The sequence below is a fragment of the Poecilia reticulata genome, linkage group LG5, assembly GCF_000633615.1.
Source record: "Poecilia reticulata strain Guanapo linkage group LG5, Guppy_female_1.0+MT, whole genome shotgun sequence".
Classification (NCBI taxonomy): domain Eukaryota; kingdom Metazoa; phylum Chordata; class Actinopteri; order Cyprinodontiformes; family Poeciliidae; genus Poecilia; species Poecilia reticulata.
Window position 1 is genome coordinate 2,653,873 of NC_024335.1, and position 18,208 is coordinate 2,672,080.

Here is an 18,208-nt window from a genome sequence, read left to right on the forward strand (position 1 = left end):
ATTTGATTCTCTGAAACATTTTTCTCAGACTCTTAAATGGCGAGAAAGCTTATGTGTGATTTATAATGTGGAAAACCTTTGGTAGTCATGTGATTTTGATGAAACCTCTAGACAAATATAAATTTAATTTGCACCAGAAAATGCAGTGAAATAATTAGAGAAAGTTTTTGGAATTGTAATTTCTTGATTTATTTTTTGCAGATTTAGAGGATGAAGTGACACCAAAGTGACTCTCTGAGCCCTGACATCATTACAAACGGAGCAGAAAAACGAGGTAACTCTGAGAAATGAAAACATTTTGACTGAAATCGGACCAAAATGCGGATATGAACAGCTTTACGTTAGCAGCTCTGAGCATCTGGACGTCGGTCTGATAAACACAAACAGTCTGGTTTTAATCCACAACTGGATTCCAAAGCTTTCAACATTTTTCTGATTTTTCCCTCTATTTTTATTGATAAACACAATCAGACGAGGATTATCCCTATCGACTTTCAAACAGATGTCGCTGTGGCGCGTTAGTAGAGGACAAAGATGGATGTTGTTTTGATTTGTGTTGGGGAAAAAGAACAAAAGGAATTCATTTGGTCCGATTCGAGATGTTTGGATGTTCAGAGATGGATTCTGCATAAGAAAAAGTTTATGTAAATAAATTAAGAGAGATTTAGTTGTTTAATCTTTAGACTGACTTGGTCTGAAAACACAAGATCAGGTTGTTACCTCAAACACAATGTACGGTAAAACATCCTGGAAAAATGGAAAAAGACAATAACAGAAGAAAATTTCAATTTACAACACCAGCAACGATGGAAAACTCCAGACTTTGTAAAAAAGTATATTTTAGAGGTGTGCCGATCGATAGGCCACCGATCATAATCGGCCGATTTCCGTGAAAAAGTGTATGATCGGTGATCGGCGATCATTGGCTCATGTTGCCGATCACCTGCATCTCATTTCTCAGCCTGCCTGTGCAGCTGGTCTCCTCTTTCTTCACTCTGCACAAACGCGCAGCAACAAACCCTAAGCGATGTGGAACAATAACGCACTGAGTGAATGGGGAAGTTTGCGTGTTGCGGCGGAAAATTGAAGCAGGTCAAAATGCATCAACACAACGAAGCTAATACGACATAAAAACAATGCCATACTTGAGGAGTTTGGCTACATCGAGGCTCACTGCAGTAAAAAGACATATGGAGGACCAGATAGCAGGTAAAGCAGCGCACAGCTACAAACACTCACCCGGATTAGCATGACGGTCAGAAGGCTAAACAAATAACCTGCAAAATTATTTAAGTCTTGGAGCTGCGATGTAAGACGCTGGTTCTGCTCTTGCTGTTGAACCGCTGCTACGCTACAGGTAGTAATATTTCACAGACGGAGCGCCGCTTCTGCTCCACCTGGTAGTGACTCTCACACCGAACCTCTGCTTAAAGCTGCAGCATCTAACCTAAAAAAAATACATTTTACATAAGTATTAAAACTTTCGCTGTCCTAACATGAGACAGATAATCTCTAAAAAAAATAATCGATCTCCTCTCTGCTCTGCATAATTACTCCGCTCAGTCAGAAACAGCCACTCAGAACTAGCAGTAATCAGCTAGCCGCCATGCTAACAGGAAGGTTTCATTCATTAACTCAGGATTGTTTATTGTAATGGATCCTGTTTTTGCCTTTGAATGTTAAGTTTTATACTTTAATCTTTTGGCAATGTTGAGGTTTTATTTTGGCTCTTTGCATCATTTAGCCTCTTCAGAGCCTCCATATGTTTTCAGTCTGTTAAAGATAGTTTTACTGATAGCAGTACAATTTGCACAATGCCTGTTTTGTTTAGTTTTCTTTCTGGAAAAAGTTATTAAAAACAAGTTTTTGTCTAAATTAAGGTGAATTCATGGTTCCTTTTTCCACATAATGTAACCGTAGTGCTTATGATTAAAAAAATAATAATAATGTGATCGGTATCGGTGATCAGCCCTCATGTGTGATCGGAATTGGCAGGAAAATACCTGATCGGCACATCTCTAGTATATATATATATTTCCTTTATTATAAGGTATTGGTTAATGTAGAGGTATGAAAACTTTTGGTCAACAGGACATGAAGGCCAAAAACCTTTTCTTTTTTTAAATTAAACAAATAAAACAATCAGATTTGTTGTTGGGAATTCATGTTTTGTTTTACAAAATGTAAAAAGAATTTTACAAAAACCAAAATGAGGAATTTTGTTTACTTTCTAGGTATAAAAAAGAAGCTAATTTAGTCATTTCTGTTTAATAAATACATTAAAAGCTGATTAAAAAACAGTAACTGGATGTATGTGGAGGTTGTAAGATGTAAGATGTTTTATGTGATAATTTTGCTAAAAAATATATATTTTTAATAATAGAATAATAAATTAAAAGTAAAATGTATGTATAAAATAAAAAAAATAAATTGACACAGTCTACACCAGACATTTCGTACCTAATCAGCTGACTGACCGTTGAAGATTTCTTGAAAACCTGGATAAACGCTGATCAAGACTCATCCCAAAGCTGCCGTCTAACATTTTGAGTTTCCAACAACACATCTTCTGTAAATAAATAAAACTATAAACTGAAATAAAGCAAAAAAAATTAACAGAAAAGACTTAAAACAATGAAAACTCAGTGAAATTAAAGCTGATTGGCTGTTTACAGTACGAAGCACGGCCTGCTGAATCCACTCTTGGACGAATCGTGTGAGTTTCCAACTACAACAACATATTTCTTCACCCCAGAGACCATGAGTCATCTGTGACCTTTGACCTCCTCTAATATGAGCCAGCGAATCATGTTTCATCGGGCCCTGAACTGGAGGTGAAGAGTGTCTGAGATGATCTAAAAGCAGAGATTCAGATTTAATTAATAAAAGTTTCATTGGATTTAGATGAGGGGTCCTTCTGACAGACGGGCTGCCCCTGGCTGAGCCTGCTGAAAAACCTTTGTGGACAAATAACTGATGTTTGTTAAGATGTTTGGTTTGTGTTGCAGAGATTTAGACCTAATAAATAAATGTAGATAAAGCATCAGAGTGCTGCTAACGCCACAGAAACCCAGAATAATTATGATTTTGGTGCTAAAACTGGATCTGAGCCTCTGAATCTGGGAAACCAGCAACCAGTTAAGGATCTGGATTAAATCAGAGCCACTAGTGATTAAATCAGTTTTCTGATTAAAAAAAAAACTGGTCTTGAGTCCATGTGTGGTAATTCTTTGGTTTTTCAGTTTCAAAATAAAAGTTTTGGGGGTTTTTAAAGATATTTTTTGCTCTAGTGGCCTTTATTTGATAGTTAATTGACAGGAAAGTTGGTAAAATTGGAAAATTGGTAATGAGAGAAGGGGGAAGACATGCAGCAAAGGTTGCCAAGGCCGGGAATCGAACCTGTGACAGCTGCGTCGAGGACTAAGGCCTCGATATATGGGTTGTGCTGAACCCATGCTCCACCACAGCACACATCCTAAATGTTTAGTTTTTGTCCTAAGATTTGATTAGAAAAATTACAATTTCAAGAATAAAAAATTTACTTTTTATTCCATGCATTTTTATATTATTCTATTCTTTTAAGGAGAAGCTTAATATTTGGTTATAATATTGGGGACTTAATGGTGGAACCCCAAATCATGGTCTCAAGTGTTATGTTTTCATTTAGCATGTTAGCACATTAGCATGTTTGTGAACAAACTCTTCTTCTTTGGTGACTTCTGTCGTTTCCGTGTCGCTACATCCAGGTGTCAGTGCATCCTTAAAAAGTTCATCTAAAACTAAAACCTTAAAATGTCATAAATGCATTTTAAAAAGTAAGTTAGCCTTTAATTTGTTAAAGACCAACTTTAATATATGAAACTTGCTAGCTTGACTTATATGTTCTGTGTATTTGTATTTATTTACTCAGACATCTTCCATGTTCTGTGACTCGAGTCAGTTGAGGCTACAGCTAACTAGCTGCTAACATACATAACTTTTTCTTTTTTTTTTTATAAATGTATTACCAGTTGACTGAATTAAGTTATTGTATTTCTGTAGAGATACTGGTTTTAAATTCCACTCATACTCGTCTTAAAAAGGTTTTAAATTGTCTTAATTCAGACATTTTAAGGTCTTAATTTGGTGAAACCTGCAGAAACTCTTTCTGAATTTTTATTTTGGATTTGGATAGGTTAATCAAAAATCAGTTTAGTTTGCGTTTACTTCTTTTTATTCAGGTTTTAAAAACGGAGGGGGGGAAAAGCACGGTACTTTGTGCGATTTTGTTTTGAAACAGAATACCCAAAGAACAAAATACATGGATTTTCTTGCAACATTTTGAAAAATGTTTGGGAAACATGACTTGCAATCCATCTTTCTGCTTCAAGGACTCAGTAAATATTTGTATTCAGTCATTATAAATGACTTGGAAAGGGTTTTTTTCCCCTTCTTTTTTTAGACAAATGATGGTGAGAAAACAGTTTGAAGCAGATAAAAGGCACTTTATATGAGATCAGACTAGGAAGCTAATGCTAATGCTAAAGCCACACAGGCTGTAGACGGAGGAAGGAAAACGCCAGAAACCGAATTCCCTCCGTTTCAGTGGTTTTTGTGTCTGGAGCCGTTGCCGTGCAGCAGAACCTCACAAGGGACGCACAGATCATGTGGCGGCAACCACACATGGACGCCTGCGAACACACACAACCCTGACCTTTGACCTCCACACCATGGGGGACCCTGTAAATCACTAAAAGGTCAAAGCTAATTTTTTTCAGGTCCACACAAACCCGCCAGTTTGCTTCCAGGCAAACCCCCCCGCCCCCCTCCTGCAACACTTTTCATCACCTGAGGAATGTTAATTTCACATTTCACTTTTTGCATCGGTGGAAATCTTCAAAATTATTAAATCACTAAACTATTTCCAGTTTTTGTAATCCAAGTTATTAATTAATCAGTTAATCTAAAGTTGATCTTATCGGCTTTATCTTGAAACCCTTTTCCTCTTACATCATAATGGCTGACTGTTAGGAGCTGAATTTTTCATAATGTGCATAATTTTAAAACGCACATTATCTTTTAAACTTTTTGTCAGCCGTGTTAAATACCGACTGAATAAACAGAAAAAAGTTGTGGTTTTCTCACATTATTAAACCTGGACAAATGTATAAAACGGGAATCTTCGACAGGTCATTGTAGAGAAGAAAAAGAAGTACATTCCTGCCAAAAACCTCAGAAATTTTTAGAATAATTTCAAAATTCCTGTCAAAATGTGTCAATAATCCACCATGGACAGAGATGTGTTTACTGCCAGTGCCAGTTTATTGCCACAACATATTGAAGTGGACAGAATCTGAGAAGAAACTTTCTGCTGTCAGGTCAGTTTGCCTTTAATTTGTTAGCTGTGCTTTTTATTCAGCTTCTTCTTCTTGTAGCGCCTCTGAACACGTGGTTATGGCTCTTGAAGGAACGTTAAAACTTTGCGATAGCCCTCAAAAATCAACCGTGCTAACTGGCGTTAGCAGGTGATCCCCTCCGCCTTTCTGTCGCATCATCCTCGCCTTCGTAGCAAATCAGTAATTTCTGCTTTAGAAGTTGACGCAACTCCGCCGTGAATCAGCGCCGATAAGATGGCGGCGTAATGAGCCTGTCGAGTGTTTATTTTCACAACAGAACAGCATGAAGTTAATCTTACGTCCCAAACCGGTCTTTGTTTGGACCGTTTCTATTTACCACCGTTTAGCTACGGCCGCCATCTTTGATGCCGTTTAAGCGGTTCCGTTTAAGGATGATCAGCGGCGCCCTCTGCTGGTTGGCGGCCAAACTACAACACTAAAAGAAGATCTAAACGGACTTAATCTGATGAAACCATTGATAGACAACTGTAAGTCGATTCATTTTTGCATTTCAAATTAAATAAACTTTGACTGAACAAATGACCATTACTGAAAACTCAGTAATGATGATCGGACATTCGGGCATGTGAACAAACACAAGCATGTTTTTGAAAAAATGTTTAATTTGAAAAAATGACATTTGATAATTATAATAATCCATGTATTTTTTGTAAATAAATCTCTGATCCTTTCTCTCCATGGTTCCAAAACTCATATTTTATGGCCACAGAATCTCAAATTTACTTATCAGATCCTTCTATTACTGCCTTTTTTTTTCTTTTAATCCTCTGCAGATCCATGCTTTTGTGCAAACGCATCTGTGTCACTTTATTTCTGTGAAACATCTTCAGCTGTGTCTGCTGAGGTTGGGTCGGCATGTTAATCACTTTGTTTTTGCCACATTAACTCGTTTTCGGGGATAAATCAAATTCTGACCTTCGTCTTTCTTCCAAACGGTAGATGTTTGCATTGGTATTTTTGCCAGTTGTGTCTTTGTATTCCTGTTTAATTTAGCTTCATCTTCTGCCGTCGACGCACCGCAGCTCCGCCTCTCCTGTCTGTGCTGCTCTGCTTCAGAACCACATGGGGCGGTTTGCAGGAAATCCCCAAATTCCTTTTGAGAAACACAAAGAAAACGACACACTACGCTTTTTCCTAAACAAACGAGCTAATTAAAAAGAGTTTTAATTAAAAAGTCAACAGAAAGCAAAATCTTCTGTTGATTATTAGATAAAAGTAGCTTCTCTAAACTCCAAATTGAAAGTTTGACTTTTTGTGGCGCACCACGATGCGCAATTCCTTTGAGAGTCTTCAAAACAAGAAAGACAAGAAAACATGTCACTGTAGCAAGGAAGATGTTTTGATTTGGAAGAATTATTATTACATGGTTGCATTTTTGGAAGAAGCGCACCATACCTGGCTTGTCTGCATGTTCAGTCAGAACAAATTCAAATTTATAACAGCTGAAACTGTGAAAAACAAACTTGGAAGGGTTTAAAATCTCACATAGCAAAACTTGGTGTCAAATCTTCATGGGAAACATTACATTTCCTACAATTTTTCCAAAAAACATCTAAAAAGAAAAAGAGTAGGAAATGGAAGTTCAAACAGCAACTGAATTATTTTATGCTGATTGATTATTTGAAGTGATTTGACTTCAGTTTATTACTCAAATTAGTCTAAAAGTTTTCTAATGGTGAATTAGATGATTAAATATTTCAGAAAAATCCTCCACATTTGGCTACAAGTGCGGAACTTAGCACAGATTTTCCCAGGAGCCAATAAAATGATGAAAACTGATTTAATTTGGTTCATAAAATAGTATTTAAGCACTTGATTGTTATCTTATGCGTCCATTTGAAGTTTTCAGGGCCACTTAAAACGCTACAGCGGGCCGGATTTGGCCCCCGAGCCTCGAGTTTGATCAAGTTCTAAATAAAGAACCATTAAAAAAGGCATTTTATCAACATTTAAAGATGATAAATCGTCCGAACAAAGTTCAGTTCTGATCTCTCCCATTGACTACTTAAAGCCGTTTCTGGCCTCCGGTCCGGAGTATACTCAGATTCTGGGTCAGGACTACGACCTGGGTTGCTCTGACCTACTTCCATTGACAGCATGAGGTATTCCTGCCAGGATGTTTGTTCTTGATTTAGTTTATCTGCTTAGAAACCCTAAAACGTTGAAGTCGTTGCACAAAAGGAAAAGCTGGAACTTCAGGATGTTTGTTCAGATCCTGGATTGCAACAGTCCGACCCCACGGGACAAATTCACGCTGCGTTTCTGCTGAACAAAATGCATGAGAAAACCCAACATGCACACAAATCATCTCTATATTATCGGCCATCTGGAAGCAAAATCACGTTTGCGTAAAAATGCATCAATCACAGAAATCTGTTTCATTCCTTTACATGACGAAGACGACGCATAAACCTTTACATTTTTTATGTTTCAGCAGTTATTCCAAGGTTTTAAGTGTTTTATTTTTAATCTTCTGCAGAACATTGAAAGAAGATTTCCTGCAGAAGAACTGGAATATGTTTGAAGTCTTGGTTTGGATTCATTTGGAGGGAAAACAGATGATTGCGATTAAGTTTTAATGTTGTTTTGGTTCCAACCAAACTGCAGCGACCCACATGAAAAAGTGAGCAGATGTCAAACAGATTGTCTTACACAGCTTGTTGTTTTCTGGACATGGACTTTTTCTACTTTTATGTTATTTATATACATGCAAAGTAAAACATTTAATATAATTAAATGCAGATTTCGGCTTAATTCCACTTTTGCATCTCTTTATTTGTAATCTTAGTTTGAACTTTTCACGTTTTCAAGCCCTCTGCTTTTGGTTTTTTAATTTTTTTTGCACTATTATCACAGTTTCTTCATCCAACAAACATTCTGTCAACACATTTCTGTTGGGTTTAGTTGTTTTTTCACTGCCTTTTATTTTGCTCTTTAAATGGACTCTGGCTAATAGAAAGGAAAATAGGGAGCAACAAAAGGTGAAAACAACTGAAATCTTTGTTTTAATTTTTAAAAAAGAAGCACCTGTGGCACTGTAGTCATTTAAAATGTGCATTTCTGTCAAAACTGGGTCAAGACCTTGACTTTGGTCCCACTTTTGTGTTGCTTTTCCCATATTATTCCAGTAATGTGATCCAGAGACGCTGTTCTGGGTCATCTCTGGTTCTGTATACTTGAGCTTTGGTGTTTCTGCTGAAGGCAAATGAGACGAATGAGAAACAATTAGAATCAAAAAAGCAAAGCATTAGGCTGAAAGCTGCAGGTTTTAACCTGATTTATGCAAAAGTGAATTATTTAAAGCGGGTCAGATTCTGCACAGAGTGGGTGGGATCTCTGAAATGTGGAAAAATCTTGGTAATGTTTGCTGGTTTTGTTTCTAACGGTTAAAGCTGTTGGTTTAAACCAGAAATGTTAAAAAGTGTGGCCCAAATTTGTCACGCCACTGCAAACATTTAACTTTTACAGAAACTTTTTACTGTAATTTCATTGTAATTCAGACAACTTTTATAAAAAAGCAAATTTTACTGAATCTGTTTTTAATGAACATGTTCAGTTTGCTAAACGCAGCAGGTGTTTTCAGACTCGTGTTATTGATGGGAATGCATAAAATATTTTATATTTTTTTAAATTGAACCTGAAAGAAATTAGCAAACTGTTTACACGTCACTTGACTACAAAATAAATCATCGAATTAAAATATTTCTTTCTGAATGTGTTGTTAATTATGTAACTGAGTTTATCCCAAAAAAAACAAAAACGTTTCGGGGCAAAGAAAAACTTTATCATCATCATCAAAACTTTATTCCAGACGCTTAAAAAGGTCCGTAATAAAACAGGTAAACAAAATTTATAGTTTTTTAAACAGAAAAAAAAGAAAATCTAACTCCATTTTTTTTATTTAGTTAATTTGTTGCATGTAATCAAATAAAGTTTTTCATGCTTAATTTGTTTACTTTTGTTTAACATGACAGTTTAATAAACTTCAGTTTATCCAAGTAAATATATTAATTTGACTACTTGTAATAAAATAACTTCTTTTTTTCATCCGTTTTTCTTTTTTCACTTCATGATCATCTTTAGCTTTTGAGCTGATCTGGAATCTGTGTTTTTATTCAATATGTGTCAAACATGAGGCTGGGGGGCCAAATCTGGCCCAACATGGCTTTTTATGCGGCCATCCAGACTCAAAGCATCGCATAAATAGATCCTTCAAGATAATTATTTATTATTTTATCAATCAAATCCTTTTTTTTTATGCTGCCAAATTACATAAAAGTGAAAGCAGATTTAATTGGTTTTACCAACGTTTTGTGCCTTTACAGGACATTTTTGATGTTATGACCTAAGATGAAAATGAGTTTCATCTCTGATGCAGAATCTGATCTACTCTGACATTTTTCCCTCTTTAAATGGATTTTGTGCTGCAGGATGTCAGTGAAGCTGCGGTTCAACTCGCCGTCGGATGGAGGTCTGATCCACAGAAGCCGCTCTTTCACGGGTTTCGGCTCGCTGAGCGGCCGGCCGCGGTGAGTTACCTGAAGCTGGAGGCGTCTGGAATAAACACTGATTAATAAATAAACGCTTCCTCTGGTGTTAAGGAAAATAATGACGGTTATGTGGTCAGTTTTTGATGCCTGGCCACAAATATTTCATGGTTTGTGGTGAGCAAAGATAGATTTTGTGATAAAACTGAGAGAAGCAACTTTTAGAGTTGAGATTGAGATTCTGCAGTAAATCTTTTTTTTTATTAACAGTCAGTGTCTAAGTGGTAAGTTGCAAAAACAAAAATACTCCAGGAAAATGCCAGGAGTGGCAACAGGTGGGATGTTTCTGAACATTAATTAAAATGAGGTGAATACTTTCCTTTTGTATGATTTATCATTTTTTTCTCTTTCTACCAAAAACCAGATGATAAAAGTTTTCAGTGCTTTTGTCTCTTCTAGCCCTTTTTTCTTAAAGGACAGTTTTGTTTAGAGACCTCATCATTGTTGTTTCTGCAACAATAAGCATGAACTTAAACACTTTGGCTGTTTTTTAAAAGACGGAAGTCGAAAAATGTGGAATTTGCGTAACGATTCCTCTCAAAATGCCTGTGTGACTGTGCTGTGGTGTTGCTGCATAATTAAATATGCAGATGCAGATTTTTAAACGTGTTGCTCAAACAGACAAGATCTGTTACAAATAATTTAAATTTCAGAAGTTTATTCTTGAGTTTGACTCAGTTAAAGCTTAATTTTTTGTGTGAAATTTCACCCCTTTGAATTTGTATTAAAAAGTTTTTTGCCAATTTCTGACCGTGTTCTAGTTGGTCTGTTTGATTTGTCCATCTTTCAGTTACACTCAGATTCAATCAATCAAGCTTTTTTGTATAGCATATTTCAGCAACAAGGCAACTTATATGATAAAATACAGACATATGACACAGTTAATAATTTAAACGCTTTAATAACAAACGCAGACATGCAAGCCATCCACCACAGGAGGCACGGAGAGGTTTTATGTTCCAAAATCAAATGTTTAAAATCCCAGTGCTGTTGGCCACTTCCTGTGTGTTTTTATACTGTACACAAAACGCCAACGTTCAGTAAAACCTGCTGCATTTCTTCAGTCTGTCTCCCAGGAACCATCATGCTGAGGCTTTGATGGGAAACAGGAACATGTCAGGAACGTCACAAAACGCTAAAACTCTTAAACCCTCACGAGTTTCAGTTTTCCACTATGAAATCTGCAGATAAAATACTTTTTTGTTTGTTTGTTTTTTTTTATCATGTTGTTCTGGTTTTCAGGTCTGCCTCAATACGTGGCTCTTTCCGCTCCAAAAACACAATGGGAAGTAAACCTCCCAGAATGCACCTCTCCCCCCGCGGAGGGTCGGCCGCTACCTGGTCGCAGCCGGAGCAGGTGGACAGGGTTTTCCAGGCACTTCGCAGCGGACTCAAGTATGTAGAAACCGACATGTTTCACAGTCTGTTATGATTTAACACCAGAAATGCAACCAGCTGCTTAAAATGCGTAACTTTGATTTATTTAGACATTAAATTACAGAATATCGTATGTGTTTAAGTGGTTGATTTAATCTCATTACAATTACATTTTACAGAAAAAATGCAGCAATTCCCAAACTGTGGCAGCAGGGGGCGATAGATCACAGGTTCATAAACTGTGGGGCGCGCCCCCTAGTGGGGGCGCCGTGCCATTGCAGGGGGGCCACGCGAAGCCGTCTGGATGAAAAAAAAACATGAACGCTGTATGCGCTGGGTTTTTACCTTAGAATGGTTAACTCTCTGTTATTCCTGTCAATTTGATACAGTAGGGGCTTCCACACTACCCATATCGGCAGTGGCGCAAAAAGTGGGTATGCAGGGTATGCAACGCATAGGGGCGCAGCACCAGAGGGGGCGCCAAAACCCCGTCTGGAGGGGGCGGCGCGCCGATGACGTTTTCCCATACACTTCACCTCGCGCACATAACGAGGTGAATGTAGCGAGTTTTACCCTTCACATATCGTCGCCTGGGCGGGAGGGGCGCCGATCTATGTTTTCGCATCCACCTGAATAATGTGTAGTTGCGCCACTGCATATCGGTGTCCTCTGTCACTTTTATCAGCAGTTAAAACTGTTTAATCCGTTGTTAACATGTGGTAACCTGTTTTTCCGAGCCGCCTTCAAACGCAACATGAGCGCTACGACGCTCGCGCTGTGTTTACACCTGTGCAGCAGTGAAGGAGACCTGCTGCTGCTGTGCAGAGCTACGCAGGTGTGTTAGAATCATGGCAACAAACCAGCAAAACGCAAAGAACTTTTCACAGTTTTTCCCCCAAACTAACGGACTGTTGAGTAAAACTGTTGGATGCAGGTAATGATAGCTAAAAGATGACTAGCTAATATCAATACAGCACCTTGAGCTTAACAAGTAGCCTTTAGGCTACTGATGTTGTTGTCTATGTTCAGCTACGTACATTCATTTTGCCTTCAAAAAAGTCGATTCCTCCCTCCCCCCCCCCCTAGGGTCAGGGAGTCTCTGAGAATCCACATCGTTCAACCAGACAGCCAGAGAAAAAGTTTGGGAAACATGTGCTTGGCTGAAGCTGTTCTGGGCAGCGCTGCTATTAGCCTTAAATGTACAGAAACAACGAAGGAAAACGCACTCAAAAGGTCAAATAAACATTTTTATTAGCTGTTCACATTAAATCTGAATTTGGGGCTGAAACCAGATTCACTCAATTTTATTATAAATGAGTTCTAAGAAAGTACCAAAGCTGATTTGGGCTTTTCGAACAGATTCGTTTTTAAGTAATTTTTATGGACCTTTTAATCCCCCTGTGAAGAAACTCAGACAATAATCGGTGCGTTTAAAGCCAAAAGGTCATTTGTTCACTTCCCTACTTGTCAATTAACTGGTAAAATGTCCTTGAGCGAGAAACTCAGATCTTTAACAAAACTTAAGTTCTAGTTTTGACATAATAACTAAATATTTGACTGACTTCTGTGACGTCGTAGTGTGTACAACTTATATTTTCACTTGTTTTGTGTGCAGGGAATATTTAGAGGTTCACCAGGCAGAGATGGAGCTCCTGTCGTCACAGCAGAGAGAAACCAAGAGGAACTCCAGACTGGTGAGAAAAACTCAAAACATTATTTTCTGTATGGTTGGCAACAATCATGGTGTAAATAATAGATTTTCTTTCCATTTCCAGGCATTTCTATACGATCTGGAAAAGGTAAAAATGTTTTCACGTGTTGTTTACCTACATGGCATTTTGATTTACTGGTAAAGAAGAAAATGGAGATAACATATGTGGTATAAACTCTGTTTTCACAGGAGATTAAAGCGCTGGAGAGGTACATCCGACGATTAGAGTTTCAAATGAGCAAGGTAAACTTCGTTCTTTAAAGGTGACCTATTATGCCTCCTTCAACAGGTTAGAATAGGATTATACAAAACAGACTCATTACACTTTTTGCATAAAATCATTCTTGGATAATGAGATTTTATTCCGCTCAGTTCTGTCTATTTTGAGCTGTTTTACTGCGTCTTGTCACTTTAGATCAATAAAATCTTCTGCTGCCCCCCAAACGCAACGTTTATGTTCACTTATGAAAATGGCTACAAACAGATTATACAACCGTACATCTTTGAAAAACAGAAATGGAGCCTCCTGCACAACCAGCAAGAATTCAGCAGTCGGAACCAGAACCAGAAAGGACTTGTCTCTTTGAATACAACAAGACTTGTGTTTTTTGTGGCTCTATTTCCTTTTAAATCATGATGTGCTGGGATTTCAGTTCTGCAATACTTACTGCTACTCACTGCTAATGCTACATAGTGATACTGGATTAGCCAGTGAGTTATGGTTGATGTCAGATTCTAGATATTTCAAAAAAACAAGTGCAATAACAATTAACAGCATATATTAAATAAAACTTAATTTCATGATAAAAGTCTTCAGCTTGATGTTTTGGTCTCAACTAGACCATCTTTGAAAGATCAATTGTAACTTTATTTCTCTTGTTGTTTTATTTATTTACAGTGTTAAATGTTCATGATAACACATTTAAGCAAAATATGCTATCCTGACAGGACTAATAGCGCAGTGTTTTAGTGAACGTTTTGTGCTTTCCTGCCACATGGTGACTATTTCTACAGAATTTTCCTCCAGCCTCGTCCTTAAAATCCCGCTAAATGTTGTGAAAAGCTGCCCAAATTTTAACAACCTGCCCAACGCTGTTTTTTTTTCCAACCAAATGTGTTTAAAAAGTAGCCAGATTGGTTCCCGCCCAATAAGTGTGATAGAGCTCAGCTTGGGTTGCTAGGTGACGGACGGAACTCCACGGGGTTGCTAGGTAACCGGCTGGGTTACTAGGTCAGGGGCAGTGTCTGCTGATTTGTGGCATTAAATTCACCAGATTTTGTAAATGACTCAGTTTGCAAACAATAAAAAGGATTAACTTGTTGCCAAAACATCAAATTAATATGTTGATGTTTTTTAAACACTTGGGCTGTTTTTAAAAGTAAGACATCCAAATGGTAGAATAGAAATGTGCAAAATGTGAATTTTTCTTAATACAGCCCCCCTTTAAGTGTTCGCACTTTATGTTTTTGTAGATTTTGAAGACCCATGTGATAGAAGAAAAAGTGTCTGCTGTTGAACCGTCATGACTGAGGGGTGATTTCTGTTTGCCTCCGCAGGTGGAGGAGTTGTACGAGACGTACTGCGTCCAGTGGAAGCTGTGCCAGGGAGCGGTGAACATGAAGAGGGCCTTCTCTCTGTCCCCGTCTACCAGGGCCTCCAGGGAGAGTCTGCTGGAGCTCGGCCGCAGTCACCGGCACAGCCTGCAGGTACTGCTGACGGTTTGCTCCTGATCTACGGTAGAACAAACATGCAAAGCGTTTATAGGAACCACGTAGTCAATCTGAAGCATAGGAGGGACCCACAAGTTTGTGTTGTAGAAAGAAATGCACACAACGTGCATTTCTTATGCATTTTTTTATTTTTTCTAGAAAAACTTTGAAGCAACTAGGATAAAGGGTTCCGGGGCTGTTGCAAGTGATTGTTTTAGTAATCTATAGATTATTCTGAAGAGTAATTCAGCAAAGAACTGTCTTGTTCAGTAGCTACTTAACCTATTCAAAGATAAATTCTATCCATCCATCCATTTTCTTACACCCTTGTCCCTCAGTGGGGTCAGGAGGGTTGCTGGTTCCTCTCCTGCTAGTGTACCGGGCAAGAGGCGGGGTCACCCTGGACAGGTCGCCAGTCTGTCGCAGGGCAACACAGAGACACACAGGACACACACACTCATACCTAGGGACAATTTGGAGAGACCAATTAACCTGACAGTCATGTTTTTGGACTGTGGGAGGAAACCGGAGTACCTGGAGAAAACCCACCATGCACAGGGAGAACATGGAGACTCCATGCAGAAAGATCGGGGCCGGGAATTGAACCCAGAACCGTCTTGCTGCAAGGCAACAGCTCTACCAACTGCGCCACTGTGCAGCCCAAGATAAATTCTAGTAAAAATTAATTCAGTTTTGTCTTTGACGTGTTGTGACAAAGGTACGGTTTCTTTCCTTATATGTAGATTAGAGTTTAACTGCCATCATTTTTTGTATACCTGCATGTACATCTGACTGTGTTTATACTTTAAAACGAAGTGTAGAATGAAGCTGAACCTCCTGATTTTCCCTCCTCCTTCCCGCCGCTGCTCCATTCAGGACATGTCGACCATGGAGGGAGATCTGGAAATCCTCCTCGGAGAGCTGCAAATCAAAATGAAGGGTGAGTCCCGGAGCAGATCGCAGTTTATCGGCTTCGCATTGTCTTTCAGTCCTTCGTCCAAACACACGTTTCCATTTACAGGACTGATCGGCTTCGCTCGGCTCTGCCCTGGAGACCAATACGAGGTGAGATTCCCCCTAAAACACTGAGCATCTGAATCCCACCGGCTTAAAGGGAAGATGATGATCAATAATAACGTGGGAAGGAGCTGCAGGAATTACATTCCCTCTGATTCACTTTGAAATTAGAGCTAAAGCTGGTCAGTGTAGAAAGTGAGTCAAAAGTTTCACGTTTTGTGTCAATTTGTTGATGTCAGGAGATTTTTATTCATAAAGAATCATTTAAAAACAGTTGATCAGAGTGTTTTGCAACACACTAAAATGAAATGAAAGAAAAAGGATCGATTCAGACAGGTTTGAACTGGAGTATAATAGAAATGTTAAAAAAGACGCCATACCACCTCCTGTCGTCTTCTTCTGCGTTTCTGTCAGTAGTAACATCTGGTTTTTGATCATCAAGCTCTCAAGATCTGCTAACGTTTAAGACAGGAGAGTTTCTAATAGCTTAATAGCAACTAAATGTTTCATTAGGTTTATATTTGCTTAAGCAAAACGTCAAGCTGGAATCTTATTCTACACCTTAAATCGTTGTGTTTGGAGTTCTGTGTATTTCTCTGCTTCTGCTTTGGATTAAATCCGGTCATAAACACGTTTTATTCCAAGCTGATGCGCTCCTGTCGTCACATGACCAGGTGGTGGTGCGTTTGGGACGGCAGCGATGGAAAATCAGAGGAAGGATCGAGTCGGACGACTCTCAGTCCTGGGATGAAGAGGAGATGGTCTTCCTCCCCCACGTGTACCATAACTTTGAAATCAAGGTTGGTGCTGAAGGACTGTTCTTCATCAGTGATGAATATCAGAAACTCAGATTAGATGAAAACTGTTTGTGATTGACTTTAAGTTATCAAGTTGTTTTCTTGTTGGAAAAAACGTACTTTGTGTCAAATGAGAGCGAGCAGAGGAAGAGTTTATCAGAGTTGAGTTTGTACCAGAGTCATCAGTCTCACTGCTCTCTGGTTCAGTTTTTGAGCCAAACTGGAGGAAAACTGAGGGTTTTTAATTATGTAATTATTAAAAAAATGCAATAGGGAATTGAAAAATATGATCCAAACAAAAGATAAATGTATCAATGCTGCATTCCTAGAAACTCGAAGTACACAACAAAGTATATTCAGGAGATAAAGTGGATTTTGAATGATATGTACTCTTCAAGTTTGTTTGTGTGGAAGAAAATTAACTGTGAAACCTGTGTGAGCCTGTTTGTACTCCGTCCAATCAGGTGATGGAGGCGAAGGGCCTGGGTTGGCTGCTGGTTGGCATGGTAACGTGCGCCGGCGTGGACTTCTTCGTGGCGCGGCCGCAGCTGATGTTGGTGGACATCACAGAGCTGGGAACCATCAAGCTGCAGCTGGAGGTCACCTGGAAGTACGCAAACGCCCGACACGCAACATGAATCAAAACGCCGCCGAGGTGGAAAGACACCTGATGTCAGGGGTCTAACGGGGGGAGATGGCGAGGATTCAGGTGGATGGAGTAAAATTTCCAAAAGGCAGCACAGATTTAGGGAAGTGGTGGGAACAGCTGGCTCTTATTGTGGAGTAAAACATGTCAAACTGTTGTCAAAGTGTTTGTTCTCACCTTATGAGTGCGGCCTGCAGCTCATGCAAGCGCAGCTACTCGGCACGAGCTGCAGAAGCATTCGCTTCATAGCAGAAAAAAGAGAACAATGGAAGCATTTAATACAAGCAAACAGGACCCTCAGAGAGGAGGAATATGTTTATATTCAGCCCGTTTCGTAGATTCAGCCAAAGAAATGGGAATAAACTCCTGCAGGCCAAAACAGAAAATGCTCAAGTACTGGACTGAAAATCAATGAAAACTCAAAACCCTTGAAATGTGACTAAGCACCCGTTGAAAGCAAAACTGCACCCCCTGAATTTTGGGGGCGGGGGAGAATGTCCATAAAGTGGGCGGAGCCAAACACAAAGGGGCGTGGCCACATGTGGGGATGAACGGGGATGTGATTTTCATCTAGTTTGTAGTGTAAAAATCCTATTGCACATTAAAAAGGACAAAACCATCTTAACCTTTTCAGCAACATTTGGAGCTTCATTTAAGTCAATTAATAAAAAAGTTACTTTTACTGGCAGATTTTCACTTGTAACGTGACAAAAATGTCTTGTTATAAGGGAAATAATCTGCCAGTGGAGCTAGAACTTTCCTTGAACACACTTATATCTTGCTAAAACGTTATTTGTAACTTATTTTTAAAGTGTCCCAAGATATTTTATGCTACAAACTAGACGAAAATACTTGGTAAAATTTTGCGTTTTTGACATTACTCAGCAGGTTGTTGCTAGGTAACCAGAGTGCGTGAGTTGCTAGGTAACCAAAGAGTGTGTTGCTAGGTAACCAAAGAGTGTGTTGCTAGGTAACCAAAGAGTGAGTGAGTTGCTAGGTAACCAAAG

The 18,208-nt window shown here is 38.8% G+C and overlaps 1 protein-coding gene across 12 annotated transcripts in view; it reads left to right on the plus strand.

Annotated features, from left to right (window-relative positions):
* The window catches only part of ripor3 (RIPOR family member 3), a 39,387-nt gene that overhangs the window by 11,015 nt on the left and 10,164 nt on the right, over positions 1–18,208 (plus strand). For 6 of the 12 annotated variants that reach the window (XM_017304590.1, XM_017304584.1, XM_017304585.1 and 3 more), the window contains 12 exons: positions 202–274; positions 7,876–8,019; positions 9,827–9,925; positions 11,186–11,338; positions 12,936–13,014; positions 13,096–13,119; positions 13,221–13,274; positions 14,589–14,738; positions 15,618–15,681; positions 15,763–15,806; positions 16,433–16,558; positions 17,020–17,165. In XM_017304590.1, the coding sequence (XP_017160079.1) occupies positions 8,012–8,019; positions 9,827–9,925; positions 11,186–11,338; positions 12,936–13,014; positions 13,096–13,119; positions 13,221–13,274; positions 14,589–14,738; positions 15,618–15,681; positions 15,763–15,806; positions 16,433–16,558; positions 17,020–17,165 (947 nt within the window). In that variant the 5' untranslated portion in view covers positions 202–274; positions 7,876–8,011. Of the gene's footprint in view, positions 1–201; positions 275–4,881; positions 5,864–7,875; positions 8,020–9,826; positions 9,926–11,185; positions 11,339–12,935; positions 13,015–13,095; positions 13,120–13,220; positions 13,275–14,588; positions 14,739–15,617; positions 15,682–15,762; positions 15,807–16,432; positions 16,559–17,019; positions 17,166–18,208 lie in introns of those variants that run through there. The other 6 variants (XM_008408321.2, XM_008408320.2, XM_017304589.1 and 3 more) reach the window with 4 other exon arrangements.